General features: G+C 41.4%; 1 protein-coding gene across 2 annotated transcripts; it reads right to left on the bottom strand.

Annotated features, from left to right (window-relative positions):
* Positions 1–10,394: 10,394 nt before the first annotated feature.
* GMNN (geminin DNA replication inhibitor) lies at positions 10,395–16,706 on the bottom strand. Of its 2 annotated transcripts, XM_080340129.1 has the most exons (7): positions 16,642–16,706; positions 16,022–16,085; positions 14,002–14,100; positions 13,491–13,629; positions 12,687–12,769; positions 12,496–12,606; positions 10,395–11,052 (listed from the first exon to the last, which is right to left on the bottom strand). In XM_080340129.1, the coding sequence occupies exons 2-7, from the start codon at positions 16,064–16,066 to the stop codon at positions 10,849–10,851; spliced, it is 681 nt and encodes a 226-aa protein (XP_080196255.1). In that variant the 5' UTR covers positions 16,067–16,085; positions 16,642–16,706; the 3' UTR covers positions 10,395–10,848. The 2 variants fall into 2 exon arrangements, with proteins under 2 accessions (XP_080196255.1, XP_080196256.1); XM_080340130.1 differs by lacking the exon at positions 16,642–16,706 and having other exon boundaries at positions 16,022–16,306.
* Between the last annotated feature and the right edge of the window lie 2,201 nt (positions 16,707–18,907).

Genomic DNA, 18,907 nt, shown 5'->3' with positions numbered 1-18,907 from the left:
CTTTCTTACAGGCCCCTTTTAGGCACTGAAAGGCTGCACTAAGGTCTCCCTGGAGCCTTTTCTTCTCCAGGCTGAACAACCCCAGCTCTCTCAGCCTGTCCTCACAGGAGATGTGTTCCAGCCCTCTGATCATTTTTGTGGCCTCCTCTGGACCCTCTCCAACAGGTCCATGTCATTTCTCATGTCCCCACCAAGGCCATCCCCTTGGAGTAGGAAGGGCAATACAGAGGATGGTCGCTGTTTCCACACAAGGCTGTGAAATAAAACTGTGGTGCATGATGTGGTGCTAATGCGGTTCTCTTTGCACTTCCCAGGCTGCTGAGAGTATTAAAATGCTGGTCACGCTCTGCCAGTCTGACAACGAAGAGATCAGAAAAGTGGCGTCTGAAACCCTGCTCTCACTTGGTGAGTTGCCTGTCTTAGAGAAGTATTTGATTTTCTTTTTTAACAAGGCAGCATGTAAGGCACCTCAGTTAGACAAATGTGAGACTCTAAATCAAAACAAAACTTCACCTAGAGACTCAGGTTAGAAAATACGTATTCTTAGAAATAAATCATTTTGAAAATCATGAAAATGGACCAAAAAGAGAGAAATAGAATTGTGTGAGTCTGGAAGGGGAAGTACAAAAGGAAGAATAGCAAAGGAGAAGTTGACAAACAGAAATAATTCATAATGAATTTGAACACCAAGCAGCCTTGAGGAGACAGGAGTGGCACACTGCGTGCTGCCTATCATACACCCTCCTTTCGGGGATCCCCTCCTGTCACCCCTGTAGTGAGTGCCATTAGCATTGCCAAGCATTCACTGAATCTAAATGATCTTTACATGTTTATTTGGGCAGACCCCAGCCTGCAAATCCTCCTTGACACAGTACCTCAGGCACCTTGTATTGACCTTAATTTGTCCTTGAGACCACGGATACCCTGTTCATTAACCTGTAACCTGACTGCATAGCAGTATGTGACTGCAAATGTGGCTGTACAGTTTCAAGGCCACAATACTTCAGCAGAACAGAAAAACTGTATTTATCTGGCCTTTAGGCTAAGCATGAATTTCCACTCCACGGTTTGTGTGTCCATCTGTAACCGCAGCTAGGCAAGCTCTTCAAATGTACTCTCATTCACTGGTTCAGCAGGAATTCACTCTGCTGCTGGACGTGTTATTGCTCAAGTTATAAAACAATGAGCCCAGAGACAATCTTGTAAGCTCTGGAAGACTGTACTGCCATTCTTTGAGATGACATACAGAGACCATTTTGATTTCTAATGGCCAATTCAACACACTAAGCTCAATGCTATCTGCAGGTGCCTATCAGTGACAGTACCTAAGAGAAAAGGAACTGAGAGACACAAATAGCTACATTTCACAAACATAGCGCTTCTCGCTTTTCAGCAATATATAAGTAAAGATGTGGCTAGACTCACTTCTTTAAAGTGCCAGGAACCGAGAAGTGGGGAAACTTTATACTGTCCAAAGTAGAAGTGGGTAAACCTCATCTGTCTCAAGTGTATCACAGCTGCAGCTGAGACCTTGACAAGCAAACCTTGATAGGTTGTTTACTGAGACAAGTGTACAGATACTGTCTTCTAATCATACAAGCCATGCCTGCTTCTGTTGTACTCTAGATAAAACAAGCAAACTACAAGACAAAATGTAAAAAATAATGCAAACATTCACAGCACATTAAATTTTTCCCAGCAATTTCTGAATTTGCCTTCAAGATAAGAAATTTTAAACAGGGAAAGAAGTTACTGGCAGATCAGTAGTTTCTAACAGCAAAGCATCCAGTATATTAAATGTTGTAGGGCAATTATAGAATAATTTAAGTTGAAAAAAAGACCTTTAAGATCATAGAGTCCAACTGTTAAGCTAGCCCTGCCAAGTCCATCTCTAAACTGTGTCCCTAAGAACATCACCTAAATATCTTTTAAACCCCTCCAGGGATGGTGACTCCACCACTTCCCTGGGCAGCCTGTTCCAATGTCTGACAACCCTTCCCATGAAGAATTTTTTCCTAATATCCAATCTAAGCCTCCCCTGGCACAACTTGAGGCCATTTCCTCTTGTCCTGTCACTTGCTACTTATGAGAAGCGACCAACCCCCTCCATGCTACAACCTCCTTTCAGGTAGTTGCAGACAGCGATCAGGTCTCCCCTCAGCCTCCTTTTCTCCAGGCTAAACAGCCCCAGTTCCCTCAGGTACTCCTTATAAGACTTGTGCAATGATATAACACATTATTATGCTTTAACATTCTGCATTCAGGTGAAGATGGGAGGCTGGCATACGAACAGCTGGACAAATTTCCCCGTGAATTTGTTAAAGTTGGAAGCCGCCGTGGAACTGAAGCTGCCACAGCTTTTTAGGTGAAAAAAAACCTGCCTACATTTAACATTCATTCAAGTAGGATGGAGCTGCACTGCAGTGTGTGGAGCAGAAGGAAGACTTCAAAGAATTCTATGAGAGTGTCCCAAAATGTAGCAATTTACAGACTTCTTAAGGAAAAGCAAAATCTAAAACCCAGCTCAAGAGTTCCTATTGGCTTCTCTTTGCAGCTCATGATGGAACAGTTGGATGCTGAGAAACTGTACTTTGGTGACTGATTCATAGCAAATAATGTAATTGCACTTATTGGGCCTCAAACTTCTGTGAGTTTCTAGAATTTGGCATCTTCATATATTTTACTACTACATTTCCCTCCTTGAAGTTGTCACGAAAGCTTGAGGTGTGTGATATTGTATTTAACAAGTACAAGCAGGAAGCCACCTAAGCAGGACTGCAAAGATGCTTTTTCTTCAACCATGAGCTGTCTGCTGCCGTGCAGTGACCCCAGCCACACACCAGCAAGCAGGGAACACCACTCAGCTTTCTCAGTTTTGTCTCAGTAATGAAATACATAGCAAGTTTCTTCAAGTTTTGCCTCCAGAAACAGCATGATGTAAACTCTGAAAGGTGTCACTTAGGTGACTCATTCTAAATGCCTCCGCTGGTCTTTTATTTCCTTTCTCTTGCCCTCCACCAACAAGCCATCATTAATCCAGAGATTCATGAGTGGGAATCAAACAATCACATAGGTTTCCAAAAACTAAATGAAAAGGTAGAGCACATTTATTTATTCAGAGAAGTGAATACAGCTAATTGCACAAGTCCCCAAAGCCATTTGGTCCTGTAAGTCGCAGGCAGGATTGGATTCCATACACTCCAATTAGTGAATCATAGCTTCTATTGAGTGATTTCAATATAAAGAACTAGAACAAACTGAAGAGGACTTGGGAGGGAGTAATAAACAGAGGGTGAAGTGAACATGTTCCCCCACTCACTGCAGGGATTAAAGACAGCCAAGTGCTTCAAACTGTTGATTACGAGCCTTAAGTTAACAGAGGAGGTGAATAGAATTTAACAGAAGAGTGTTCCTGTACTGTGTTCATTATGCATGAAATGCTATTTAGATGTCAATAAAAGTATCCAAATCTGCATAGGCTACATAGAAAAGATTGCAAACAATTCACATCAAAAGGAAGCCTTGTGCGCCAAACACATTGGCAGGCAGGGGTCATTTTGTTTTGTTTTGGGTTTTTTTTTTTTTACTGTGAATGTTACAACGATGTACATATCTGTATATTTATAAATATATATATTCTTCCTTTAAAAACGTACATTTTGTACAGTTCAAAATGCTTACTTGTTACTGAAGGATACAGACTCTTTGCAGAAGGCGAAACCATGTCATGGTTTTTATACCATGCTTATTCCATCAGCTGAATTCTTCCAAGGTGTCCTTTTGTAAAGACTTCAATTCCCCCCCCCCCTTTTTTTCCATTTAGTTATGTGGCATTTGTACTCACCATATTTCCTATCACATTTAAGTTATAATAAAGATTATTTTTTAACTACTAAGCACATTAGTCTATATGTATAGTCACTCTATCAGCAACCTCTCCACTGTGAGGCTCATACAACCTTCAAACATCATGGAAGTAGCTCCCAGCACCAGAGATCACTCAGCAAGAGCCACATACTTGCAGCTGGATTTGGGACAAACCATTAGGGAGTTGTTCAATCATAATAAAGGAAAAGCCTTGTAGGGCTTGTAGTATTCATCTTTTCCAGCCTGGTCACCAGGACAAGACTTCACAACAATCTCAAAATTATATAAATTCTATGAAGTCACCTGCTAGATTTCTTACAGGGTAAAGCGATTTGTGTTTCATACGCTATCAACTTTGCTAAGACTTAGAACATTAAGATCTTACAAAAACATCTATATTGGAGCAAGCGAACAATGCATGTAGCAAGGACTACTGCCTGAAGGTGGGCAGAGAACTGCAAGTTCTTGTGCTGCAGGAGAACTGGTACAATACTTGCTTGTGCTTTAATATGCACAACTCCTTTATTTTAATCTTTCTGCTGGCCAAGGTGGGGGGGGGTGTAAGTGGCAAACTATTTTAGTGATTGAAATAAACACACCAACCCACAAAAGTAGGAAAAGTAGAGAAGGGATGAAACTACAGTGAAAATGACAGCTCTTAGTTGTACCTCTGTGAGGTGAACCAAAACTAATTTTTAAAATGTCAGTTTTAAACTAAAATGCTATTTTGGAAGTAAAGGGAAGACTGTGCCCTCTGTGTTCCTTCTCTGATTGCTCCAATATGTCTGTGCAGGCTCTTGCACCCATCCCAGAGCATCAGCAAGAGGGATACACTATTTAAAAGCGTGAATATTCTTATATTCCTATATCTGTCAAGAGCTCCTACCTGTAATACATACCACCTTGTCAAAAGCTTGCTTGTAGTTTTCACATGACAGCGTAGAAGACAATTTCATTAAAGCAAAAGCTATGAAGTCATTGGGTTGTGCGTCCTACCCTGTTTCCCCAAAAATAAGACCTACCCCAAAAATAAGCCCTAACATGACTTCTCGGGATTTTTGAGGATGCTCAAAATACAAGCCCTGCTCCAAAAATAAGCCCTACTTACAATTCATTTAAAATGTCAATTTAAATAGCATCCAGGCAGCTATACATGTAAAAAAGTAATAAGTTTGAGCAAAAATTACTGTAAGACCTTGTCTTTATTTTCAGGGAAACAGGGCACATTCTGAACTGTTGCTTAGGAACGAGTGAGATGAGTTTACTCTCAAGCAAGCGCTAGTACCCTACATTTCTAGCTACTCCTAGTTTAAGTTCAGAGCAAATCATCATTGCGTTATCATTGAAGATACTTATCAAGAAAGACTCCACAAGGACGAGCAGAAAATGTGCTGAAGAGGACCCAGAACTGTTACCAAACGTTTGCTGATTACTTCTTCCCATCTGTGAAGACAGACTTGTCTCGACAGAAAACACTCCTCTTCCTCTTGGAGACATTCAGGCTTATGACACAGATCTGGCAAACGCAAAGCTGCCCATCCAGAGCCAAATCTGCAGAGGGCACAGGGCTGCTCACAAATACAGGTACCATGTCAAATGGAGCTTATATCTACTTAGATCTCATAGTTTAAATCCACCCTTTGAAAAGCTTATTAACCTAAAGCTGATCTGCTACACCATTATAAACATAAAAAACCATGTACACAGCTCATCTGAAACAGGAGTCAAAACTGCTCTCAAAGTCAACAAGGAAAATTCACAGGCATCTTAGTGGGAACAGTTAGACTGAATTTAGTTCCTATTGTGGTATCCAAGACTGACAAGCTTGAACCTGATATACAGATGTACAGAGGCTAAATTTCACTTTGAGTGTTAATGTTGTTTTAGAAAACTAAATAAAACAAAGGATCACATTCTAACATACAAAAACAAACAAACAAAAACATCACACTCTTAATTTAAGAACAAAACCAAACAAAGTCCCAAAAGTTTCTGCCCTCAGGGCAACAAGCCCTTGAAAAAGTGAACAAACCTTAAAGCTTCCAAAACCAGGAGGCAAATAAAAAGGAACAAATCATATATTCATCTCATAACTTACACACTTTTGTGCTTGCAGAGCTGACAATGCTGCCCTTTCCTACCACATTAATGCAAGAGCTCTCCTTTGTAGAACAGGGAAAACCACGTGCATAGAGGTGAGTGGACACTTACCAAGTAGCAAAGAAGGAACAAGCAGGCAGCAACTATAAAACCTCTTTGTTAGGGCTACAGCAGGTTGACTCCAACAAATTTAAAGGTCTAGGCCACCCCAGAAAGGTATGTCAGGAAAAGGTTCCAGTACCAAAGTAACTCAGCAACAGTGCAGGCTGAAGAGAGCTCACCAGGGAAAGTGCACTCAGGAAAGGAGTTTGCCTTAATGGTTTAGTTAGTGGCTTATTGTCACCTCAGCCCTTCCACGAATTGTGGTGTTTTTTGCTGTTATTACCTCTGCATTCTGCCCAGTAGATGTAACAGCAAGTCAAGAGTTTCATGCTGCTATTGGTGGGATGACTCCTCTACCCAGTGTACCCTCAGGAAAGGTATCTACTACAGCTTTACCCTGTACTGCCATCTGTTATACTCCCGTTCTGCTCTGGTGCAGCCTCAGCTGGAACACTGTGCGCAGTTCTGGGCACCAGAGGATAAAAAAAGTGATAAAGCTACTGGGGAGTGTCCAGAAAAGGGCTATGAAGCTGGTGAAAGGTTTGGAGGGGAAGCTGTATGAACAGTGGCTGAAGTCACTTGGTTTGTTCAGCCTGGATAAGAGCAGACTGAGGGAAGACCTCATCGGGCTACAGCTTCCTCACAGGGGGAGAAGGAGGGGCAGGCGCTGAGCTCTTCTCTCTGATGACCAGCGACAGAACCAGAGGGAATGTCAGGAAGATGTGCCAGGGGAGGTTTAGGTTGGACATGAGGAAAAGGTTCTTCCCCCAGAGGGTGGTGGAGCACTGAACAGGCTCCCCAGGGAGGTGTCACGGCCCCAAGCCTGACAGTGTTCAAGAAGAGACTGGACAACACCCTCAGACACACGTTGTGAATTGTGAGGCTGTCATATGCAGGGACAGGAGTTGGGCTCTGATCCTTGTGGGCCCCTTCCAACTCAGGGCATTCTATGATTCTGCAATTCTGATTATTGCTGATTTTAAGCATTCAAAATTAGGAGTCAATATGACTACCAGATTCTGTATCTGAAGTATGGAGCCCTGCTTTGTCTATTTGCAATGAAATTCTCCTGATGACAGGATCCACAGCACACCCTTCAAATGGCTGTGGCGCCCAAGGGCACAACAGAGGTACTGTCATAGCCAAGGGTCTGACCTTGAAGGTAGCTGATCACATTTCCTTACAGGCAGTTGTTGGCAGAATGACAAAGCAGCAGCACATTAAAGTTTCTCAGAACACCATTATCATTTGCTGAACTACTTTGTGTTGTTACAAGAATGGAAAGAAAAAAAATAATCCACAATAAACATTTTCTGCTGAAGAAAATGTTGATAACAATGCAATTCAGTTTCAAGAACACCACACATGGCCTTGGCAGATTTGCAAACCTGCTCAAAATCTCAAATTCAGTTGAAAGCAACCTCAGACAGCCCTTAAAGAAAAGTAAATGAATATGCAGTGCACTTCCTTGCAAAAACAGATGACCAACCTCATCACTTATGCACAGGCTACAACACACTGCAACACTGGCCCTCACATAAACAATACAATGCAAACATCAAGTGACTTCAGCTGCCCAGCCAAGTAGTTATTATGGTCTAATTCACTTCTCCTCCACCCATTGTCTTAAATACAATGGGTGTTTGCACTAAGATCAGTGATTTTGCTAAATCAGTTAAAAGTTTTTCTTCACACAAAGCATCCACCCTCCCCAGAGTTTGCTTGGCTCTGCTAGTCCCCAAACAGCTGTTCCTTCTTCAAGCATCTGACACCTGCAAACAGGCAGTCTCTCCAGGCTTTAGTCTTATATATCCAAAATTCTGTCCTGTCAAGACATCCACATTTTATGGGAGAAGGGCTAGGACACAGCAGATGCCCCCACTTCCAAGCAGCCTTAGGGTACACCAGTGAAAGACAAGATTGTGGCCATAGCCTCTGTGATGAAAAGAATTCAGTATGTTGGTCAAGTTGGTGCACAAAAGCAGTTATGACTTCTTAGAATGAATCACATTCTGCAGTTAGGTTCCACAACTGATAATTTTATTATGCTAGACAGAATATTGTCTGTAATTCAGGTGGATATGAAATGTCTTTGTCTTTAGTGATGTTGATTTTCAGCCATTACATAGCCATGTTTCAGTGGTAAATAAGAGCTTCCCTATACACTTAAAACAAAGGCTTTCACACAGGCATACCAAGTTCCTATACTTACTACAGGATAGTTCTACTCTATGCATGTTTTAAAAATTACTCAGAAATTTTTGGGACAATAAATGAAACTAGACCCTTTTAGAACACTTAAAACAGCAATTAATTCAGCATCACAAAACTGACACTTTCATACATTAATATTTCCTGATACAATAAGTATGGAGAGATTACTTTATCAAGGTCCAATACATCCAGGACAGAGCACATGCTTATTTCTCTTATATCTGGTGTCTTCCCCACAGCATGTTTTTTCAAGAGTTTATACAGCGAACTACTATATCTGCTAATGAATTAAAGTTAATAAAACCATAGTAGCCTTGGTTTGAAGAGACGTGGGGTAAAAGTACATCTATTACTAAGTGGCCCACATCTTTCTGATGCCAAAAGTTCTTCTATTAAAAGTACCGCAATACGTCCATCAGCCTACATGAAGAACTCACATGATTGATTTTGTACACAACCCATTTCAACAGAAGTAATGATTCAGCTACTCAAGGAACTGTCTTTGTTATTTAATTTTTTTTAAAAGTTGATCAAGAAAAAGCACAAGATTTAACCTTAGGCATTCCTCTTGACCATCTTGATAAAAATAAGGAAGAGCCAGATGCAGATAACGCATGAAAATTCTGGATCTGTTACTGTCTGGCAGTTCTTTGTTCTAGCAACAGCACCTGTATTACAGGAGTTCACGGAGCAAGAGGTGAAATGGTGGAAGTTGCACTTGCCGTTTCAGTTGGATTGGTCCGCCTGGCCAGCTAATTACACAGTGCTTTCTTCCCTTCTACAGTCTCTGCAGATGCAAAATATTCCTGATGTTTAAAAATAAAGCCACTTCTGCAGAATGACTTAACTATGAATAACAAACTACATTGCACTGCATAAAGACTTATAACAAGTTAAATTGTTTTCTCATTTACTATTGAAGAACTACTTTGACATGAAAATTGTTTAGAATCCAATATAGAAGATGTTTAAGTCACTTGACAGTATTATTTATTTCTTTCGAACAGAAAACCCAGGTTTCTCTACAAAGCAGTTATCCAGCATCCAGTTTGTTTTTTTCTTAAACACAGCAAATTAAAGGATACACATTTTTCACCATTTCTGCACTGTGAAGGAAAGGATTGTCTAAGCATCCTCTAGAGCGCAAACTGGAAGGGCATAATCTTTTGTTTAGAAAATATCCGGGTATTTGGGAATAGATTTAACACAAGAAAATATGATGCCTCACCTTGTGGTTACCAGATTAAAGATGAAATGGAAGCTAGAAGGAAGATAATGGTCCTTACATTGCCTAAATGTCACAACTGATCAGCTGTGAAGCATCTGTTAGCCTACTGACACCCACATGGAATAAGATGTGGGAGGAATCTAAAGGTGCCCATCTGATAGCACCACAGGTGTGTTCACAGATGCCCTGAAGCACCCATGTTGGCAAGGCCTGATAGATCCATAAACCAGAATCTCTCCTATTATCTCTGCCTCCTGCAAGCCACTCAACTTTAAGCTCTTCACAAGACATTGCAATGGCAACCATCTTTTAAAGCCTATCCTTCAAAGACCCTGTTACTTACAGAACAACTGCTGAGTTCACTCAGAACTGGAAAACCTATACTCAACATACTCTCCCTCCCTTTCTACCTCAGTGCTTTCAGCTGTAAGCATCTCACCCCCTTGCAGATGCCAGATAAGTTGCTCACCATTTTAAAGAGGCTTTTTAAAATAGCATTTATTTTATTCCTGTAAATCCTTCAGAACATTACCATCTTGCTAAAAAGGTGCCTCAACTCTTGGTAGATACCAGAGCAGTACTTTGAAAACACCAAATTTCCTTTCAGAATAGCCCTGAAGTGTAGGCTGCCTTGTCTCCACCTAAATTTTCAGTAGAGCTGCTTTTATGATAAAGAACACACAAGCTTTAATTTACAATAAATGTAATTCTAAAAGAGACTGTCTAATACTTTGTCTTAAGCTCTCATCTGTACATCTTAGAAAAGTCTCCCTTAAAAGACAAAGGCAATTATTTCAAAACTCCTGAAACACAAATCAACAAGATTTCAAGTCTTGGCTCTTATTACCCATTCTTGACTTTCTGAATCCTCACCAACAGCACACAAGTTTTGCTTTCCCCATCCACCAACACTATTTTCTCCAGAATGCTGCAAATCTAAGGAGTTAAACTGCCCAGGCACTCCCTAAAAACTTGAAATCTTCTATCTATAGTAGTCGCAATTGACTTACAAACCTAGAACTAGCCACTCAATAAAAGGCTGTTTTGGTAAGGCAAAGATTTATTTATCAATTTTCATGTATCATGTCAGACCAACTGATATTTACACAACAGTTTGAAATACACAGTATTTGCATTTCACACAAGCAACTAAGTGCAGCCTGTAGTAAGTTTACTATGCAGTATCCAGATACTCCCACTGATACACAATATTATTCAGTTAAAACCCAACATCTGTAATGCTTCCACAGGAGTTTCTATACCTGAGAAGTTTTGCTATGTCCTTTCAAGAGGAAGTCTGCAATTAAAAGCCACATACATAAGCCTAATTAAAGTTGTCACTCCTGTTGCAAATGAGTTACTTCCTTTGAAGCAAGATCTGATATACTTTCCCTTAAGCCACATGATACTTGTGCTGGCCCTTCCTCAGAAGTGCTGTCTGCATTGTCTCCACAGTTAGGCTCTTTATTTTCTTGTTCAGATTCCTCTAGAGCCAGACTCTTCAGTGTCTCAAGACTGTCAGGTGCTTGACCAGTTAGCCTCTAGGGTAAAAACAAAAACACAAGTGTGAACTTAGTACTTTTTCTACTTAATAGCCATGCAGGTAAGACTGTTGTTTATATAATTAAAACATTCCCCAGTCACAAGTCTTAGACACTTGAGTTCAAGCCAAATTGCTACCTCCAACTCAGACCACATCTGGTTTGTTGACTCTTAAATCTTCCTTAGGTTCTTCAATAGGACAGGTTTTATCTTGTGCAACATGGGAAATAGCTTCTCAAAAGTAAAAGTTACTGTAGAACTCTAAAGGTTTAATTTTAGAAAAATTACTACAGATTAAGTTTATAGTTTTCAATCAGAGATAATGAAGCTACATTAAGTCTAGCTGAACTAGAAGACCCAGCAGTTTCTAGCATTTGATGATCAGACTAAAAGTCCCTCACCTAACCTGATCCCAGGAAGAAAAACAGGACTGTAAGAGACAGCTTTTGAGGCTTCTAGTTGTTTGATGTATCACTTAACACTCATTAAAGCCTCAGAAGTGAGCAAAATCAACTCTTCAGGAACTGCAGAGAAGTTTCCAACATTAATCCTTAAGTCCTGAAATAATTTAATTTCCCCCTGGGGGTTTATTACTATCAAGCAGCACCCCCTGAATTTAAAAAAAAGTGTAACAAAATGGGAGTCTTTCAAGATCGATCTAAATAATTGCACTAACTAATAATCAGCTTGATTAAGTTTAATTCTTAGCTTCGTATCCCAGTTGAGAGCTCAACTCTTACAAAAACAACCTAGATTATTATTTTAATATCAAGGTTCCATGGCTATATACTTATCACAGCTTCAGAGACTGCTATAGACAACATAATCTTGCTTTCATGGAATCAGTAACACAACTACCTGTCCCTAAGGAATCCTCAGAGGAAGCTGGTTCGAAATTTACAAATTTATGAACCCAAAAGAGTTTGTGTTTGTACACTGACCCTTTTTTAGGGCCACAAAACTAGCAATTCCTCAGTGAAACCTTGACTTTAAAGAGCATATGTGCTCCTTTCTTCCTCTTACCACTCTACTTTGTGCATTGCTTTTTCAAGCTTAGATCCTCAGGGGACAAAAGCAGAACACTTCATTTAGCCAGAAACCTCACACAACCTATTCAACACTCAAATTTAAATAGTCTTGGAAAAGTGAAAACAAACTCTTCCTTCCCACATCACCATCTCCAAGATGCAAAGCCTGTTAAGACAAAAGGCTGAATCTTCCCTTCAGAAAAATGACCCTCTTAAGAACTTTCTCATTGCTCCTGTTGAATTTAAGCCAGAAGAACTCCTTCCCTAGAAGTGGCTTTATGTCTCTGGATCAGAGCAATCCCACAGGCAACAGCTTAGATAATAATTTAAAATAAAGAGTTGTGTGAACACATAGAATTCACAATTCATTAAAAATATTTTTGCTGATTTCTCACAAACTGAAAATTCAAGTACCTCAATCATGCTGGTCATATAATGCACATGTTCAGCAAGGGACATTAGCTCTTCATTTTCTTCTTTCAGGCGGGCAATTTCACCATCTTTCTGTTCAATTTCTTTGTGCAGCTGCGTTCAAAGAACAAAATGTTAAAAACAGGAGTACAATAGCCAGTGGTACAGAAATTTAGTTATCTTTCACTAGCTACCTTTTCATTTTCTTGAAGTACTTCATACAGAGCCTTCCTCCTTTCTTCAGCCACTTCTTTCCAATACTGAGATGAAGGGCTTCCTGAAATAGGCCACAATAAATCCATGCTAAGACTGAATTCTTGAGATCATCTTAAGATACCTAACTCTTATACATGTGTTCTATAAAGTGATAAGAACTCACACTGTACAGCATTTTCCCAGAGATTAGTTGTAAATTTACAACTAGAGACCTAATTTCACAGAAACCAGAGATCCTACACCGTATTAATGGCTATACAGGCAGAGTCTTCAAGAAGCTGCCCCAAGCATGGCAGCAGGCTTTGCAAAATGGTTACATTTGCAATTGTCAGTCTTTACACATACTTTGTGGAAGACAATTCTTATTTCCAAGTCACTCTCCACACATTGGGCTTAATCAGCCTCTCCCTGAACTTGAGATACTTTCAAACTGGTTCTGAGAAACTGCACACACAGCACACTACGCCAAAACAGACTTTCATTTAAGTTTAATTAGACACTTGAAAGCTTGTTGATAAGACAAAGGAACAAACTATAGGGCTTCTTAACACTACTGCACATAGAGTTTATAGTAACTAGTAGATGAGACTCACTCTTAAACATCAGATATCTATATTTTATTTACTAAACTACAGAGGATATGTATCATTAATTTCTGTAAGCCATTATACAAAAACACTAAGGCCTTATCTAACTGACAAAAGAACCATGTTTCAAGTTGTATTCCAATGGGAGCGCAGCATTTTTAAGTGGAATAAAACATTTCAGGAAGTACCACATACCTTTTATCATGAGATCTACAGCTTGAACGGCATCATTCATATTCTCATTTTCTTGCTCCTTGTCCACAGATATCCCAGCTTTACAAGCCTTTGAGGTGAACTTGTTATTCAAGAGTTTCCTTTTGGCTGAAGATTTCTTCTGCATAAAACACAGGAGGGTTTAACTTCAGAGCAATGTTTCAGCTTTTTTCTTTTTAAACAACACAAACATGTAAATCCGCTCACCAATGACTGCAAGTAAGTCTTTAAGCCCCAGTTTCTTCACGTTACAAATATCATCCTTGATACCCACAGGTTTAACACAAAAAAGGTCCAAACATTTTCCCAAAGTACTCAAAAATTTCTAGTTTTTAATATTGCTCACTACTAAAATAATAGTAAGCTGAAGTTGTGTCACACTAATTAGCATACTACGTTTTTCCAAATATTAGTTTTGAGTTCAAAAAACCTCAAAAGCATTTCACTATGAGTAGAAACAACTACACTTGTACAGGTTGTCTTTAATTCGTACCTCATTACGTCTGCCAACCAGGCAACCTGTTGCTGAAGGCTGAATCATTTTAAGAGTCCGTCTTGGGGCAGCATTGCATGTGGTGTCTGTGAGGTACTTCTAAAAAGACAAATATGGCTTCAGACTCTTTTCTGCATAAACAAACTTAGAGATTTGTTGTATTTCCATTAAGGTAACCCACAGTTCATCTTAAAAGCAAAATATGAAACTCTATGTTAAGGCTTGCACAAAGAAGGGGATCTAGTTACTTGTAGCAGAGATGGACCTTAAACACATGAAGATACTCAGTCCCTGCCTCTTGGAAAACCCTGTCCCTTTGTCAAGGAACTCAAACAGGTCTCATAGCAGAAATATTCTGACTAGACTTCAAGGCCAGTTGCAGCGCAGTGATACATGTAAGCTTTATCTGAAGCTCCCAAAGTTGTATTTGTCAACAGGGGAAAAACAAAAGTGACTGTAATCGCAAGTTTATTTGGTAAAGTCATAACTTTAGGCAGTATCCATTTTTGTTACCTGTGAACACACCTTCAAGTAGTGTTCACTTCAATAGACGCGTTGCTTCAATTATCCTTTAAAATGGATCTAAAGCTTGCTTCCATCCAGACAGGCTATTGTTTTGCATAAACAGTATGTTTATCGACTTTCCTATCATGTATAAATACCCATTTCCTTCATTAAAGCTTTCTGACCCGGTTGGTTACGCTGCCACCATGGGATAGCAAACAATGGCAGACAACCAAGCAAGAATAGCCAGAACACAATGCCACAGCAGCGTGAGAAAGTCACTGTTCCACACCATACTTCATACGACAAGAGTTCGCCTTTCCCACGGTAGTTCCTGCCACCAATTAGCCTCCTGTTGAACTAAAGGACAAACACTAACTGCTGTGGGAACAAGAAGCACACAGTCTCAGACACCGCTTGCTGCTATTGAAGTTTAGGGTTGAGTATACTCTGCCAATAAATTATTGACTAATACCCAAGTTAACCCATTGAAAGTGCAAAAACCCATACAGGGGAATTTACACTCTAGATTGACTATAGGACAGGATCACCATGTGTATAACTCAAACTTATCAAATGGCAATTTTCATTAATCTCACTCCTGTGTGATCTGCTCTAGGTGAACCTGCTTTAGCAGGTGCGTTGGACCAGATGATCTCCTGGGGTCCCTTCCAACGACAACCATTCTGTGATTAAGACCAGAAGTTTTAATTCACTCTTTCCTTCATGACAGAAGGCTACTCGTCTCTATTTTATATGGCATTTATACAGTTCCAAGTAGTGCCTACATTAAAATGCTTAACAAATGAGTCTTGCAACAAGACTGGAATAGGTATAAGCTTCAGTAACATCTTATCAATCACCTCTTTAAAAGTTAAATCCTTTAAGCACTTCCACCAATTCCAAGGCAACTATGGTTCATGAGGGTGAGTTTTAGAAACACAGCTCCCTGCATTAATATTTCAATTAAGACATGCTCAAGTCAAGACAAATTTAACTCTCAGTAAGTTCACTCCTATATGAAGGACAGACTACAGAACCTACTCCACAACCCCTTAGCAGCCAGATTGAGTTAATAACTGAACTGAGGCAGATAGTCACCACTTAACAAAATAAAAAACCACACACACCACACAAAAACAAACAAACCAACCAACAACCACAAAGACAGTAAGCTCAGTGTCAAACTAAAAAGGACCTGCAGAGCAATAAGAAAAAAAGCAGTCATAAGCACATATGCCCCAGCAGGACACAGTGTTCCCAAGTCCCACTGCCTGCCAGGTTACTGAAGCCAACAGGACATAAGCCAGGTAGAAGCACATTGCAACAGATCCCTTTGTATTCCTCCAGTGGATATAAAACTTCTGTCAGACAGAGAAACCATTTCCCAGAGAACTGAGCACAAACCCCTGACCAAAGCAAATCCTGTGTTTTGAGATACTCCCGATAAATTGAATCTTCTATTTTCTATCCCTTATCTGTTCCTGTATTCTAGCTTCGAGACTTTAAAGCATACCTGTAAAGATCCTGATGATTTTTCTGTGTTCGGTTTCTGTTTCATCTTGGAATTCACAGGATCACTGGAAAAAAAAAAAAAGTAGTCATATCTGGCTGCAACTGAGGTTCAGGCACACTAGCTACAGAACATGACAACTGCAGTTTACCAACTTTTAAAACAGCATTTAAAACTCAGTCGTGAACCGCGTGTCCAGCAAGCTGTGGTAGAGCCCTTGGAGCCCCTCTTGGGGTTCCGCCCCCCCGAGATATAATCTGCAAGCACCCTAAAAACGCAAAGCCCTGAGGGGACACCCCGCGCGGTGCCACAGCAGCCCACCACAGGTAACAGCCCACCACAGGTAACAGCCCCGCACACCTCACCACAGGGATGGCGGGGTCGCCACAGACGCTCACCCAAGATGGCGGGGGGGGGGCGGAGGCGGCACCCTCGCGCTCCCGCCACCCGAGCTCGCAGCGCCCCGCCCCCGCTCGGCGGCGTGGCCAATGGGGATGGGAGCCCGGAGCCCGGCAAAACCCAAACGCGGCCACGGGAGCCTGCGGCCCCCCCCACCGCCCCCAAGCGAGACGGAGCCGCTACCGGCTCTGCCCCCACCCCTTCAGCTCACTGACCCCGCTCACCTCTAGCCGAGCTCCCACAGCTCCCGACACCACACGCACCCAAAAACTGCCTTCTGGTGCCAGGTGTGCGACTATAATGAGGGCGGAAGGCGGGGCGGTCATGTGATCCGCCGGCCGCTATCCGAGCCAATCGCAGGCTGCGCTCCCTCATCCCGCCGGCGGAGCCACGCCCCTCGGGCCTCTGGCGGGAGGACGGGACCGGACCGGGGCGAGGAGAGAGCAGAGAGCAGAGAGGCGGCCGGCCGGCCTCAGGAGTCCGAGTCCTGTAACTTCACAGAATCACAGAATGTTAGGGATTGGAAGGGACCTTGAAAGAACATCAAGTCCAATCCCCCCGCCGGAGCAGGAACACCTACATGAGGTTACACAGGAAGGTGTCCAGGCGGGTTTTGAATGTCTACAGAGAAAGAGACTCCACAACCTCGCTGGGCAGCCTGTTCCAGTGCTCTGGAACCCTCCGAGTAACGAAGTTTCTCCTCATATTCAGGTGGAACCTCCTGTGTTCCAGTTTGTACCCATTGCCCCTTGTCCTACCATTGTTTGTCACTGAGAAGAGCCTGGCTCCATCCTCGTGACACTCACCCTTTACATATTTGTAACTATTAATGAGGTCACCCCTCAGTCTCTTCCAAGCTAAAGAGCCCCAGCTCCCTCAGCCTTTCCTTATACGGGAGGTGCTCCACTCCCTTGATCATCTTTGTTGCCCTGCGCTGGACCCTCTCCAGCAGTTCCCTGTCCTTCTTGAACTGAGGGGCCCAGAACTGGAAACAATATTCCAGAATATTCCACAATATTCCTTCAGCTTCAGCAGAGCAAGTGCCATGGTAGGTGCTCCGGGGGCAGCTTTTGATTGTGAGGAAGGTCAGGAGAAAACTCAGCACTAGGATATGAGACATGTCAGCTGTGAGCTGCACATCATGGCCCTGCCGGTGCCTCTGTCTGGTGCAGTCTGACCCTCTTGGGCCAGAAGCACCAGGGCTGAAGCTGTGGAAAAAGAAGCACTCAGATATTGCCTGGTGCTCGTCTTGACTGGTAATAAGTTACATAGAAAGCTGTCTAGTTCCATGTCCAAAATCTCCCTGAACCTCAAAACTAGACAAGATCTCTCTTGACTGCTTTCTCACTCCCATTATTCATTGTATTTTAGAAAGATACTTTACCAACCCAAATTTAAATCATGTTTCCACTTTATTGTTATCACCGCTATCTAAGTCACAGAATCACAGAATGGTTGAGGTTGGAAGGGACCTCTGGAGATCATTTAATTCAACCCACCTGCTAAAGCAGGTTCACCCAGAGCAGATCACACACGAATGTGTCCAGGCAGGTTTTGGATGTCTCCAGAGAAGGAGACTCCACAACCTCTCTGGGCAGCCTGTTCCAGTGCTCTGGCACCCTGACAGTCTGATGAAAGAAAGACAGAATATAAAAAATTATGAATTGGGAAATCTTTAAACAAGGATAAGGAAATAAAGCTGATCTCTCTTGCATAAACTTGTTCAGTCTCCCATTGACCCATTTAAACTTTCATTGTCCATAACATCCTTTTGCAAGTAGTTCCAGAGCACAAATAGGCATTGTCTGAAGAACCCTCTCCTTCTTCTATTTTTTTCTTTTGAACCTGATTCCTATAACTTCAGTTGATGTCCCCAGTGCCTGTACTGGAAGACAAAGCAAACAACTGGTCCTCATCTAGGCTGCTTTTACACAGATTGCTCTCCAGTTTTCTCTCCTGGGTCTACATGTAGGTTTCCCTACATGAAAGCTGTTCCATCTTTCTGCTCTTTTGTGAGCTGTATGTCCCTTGATTTGCCTTTTTAATCACTGCTGAACATCACGCTGACATTCTTGTGGAAATGTCTGTCATAACCCTGAGCTCTTATTCTTCAATGATGGTCAGTTTGAAGTCTGTTATTTGATATATGAAATTAAGATTTTTTTTTCCTATGTATGTTCTCTTATGTTTATCTACATTGAATTTCACTGGCTGCTGTATTCATCAGTTACTGAATTCCATAATGCCCTTCTGCAGTCATTCAGTCAGCTCCATTCCTGTTATCTTCAATCATATAGTGTCATCAGCAAGCTGTCACCTCAGTAAGCTTTGTCTTCTATCAGGAAAATAAAAATAACATGGGCAGAAATGTCTATCTAAATTGGTATTGTTCTGTTATATTAGAAAAAAAACAAAAGAAGTGTTCATTTACAGTTCAGAACTGGAACAACCACTTTTGGAAATGCTGATAATTAGAAAGGGCCTGAGGTA

Source organism: Nesoenas mayeri (genome assembly GCF_963082525.1).
Source record: "Nesoenas mayeri genome assembly, chromosome: 2".
Taxonomy (NCBI): domain Eukaryota; kingdom Metazoa; phylum Chordata; class Aves; order Columbiformes; family Columbidae; genus Nesoenas; species Nesoenas mayeri.
Note: the sequence above shows the minus strand (reverse complement) of the source record. Positions and strands in the feature narration are given on the sequence as shown.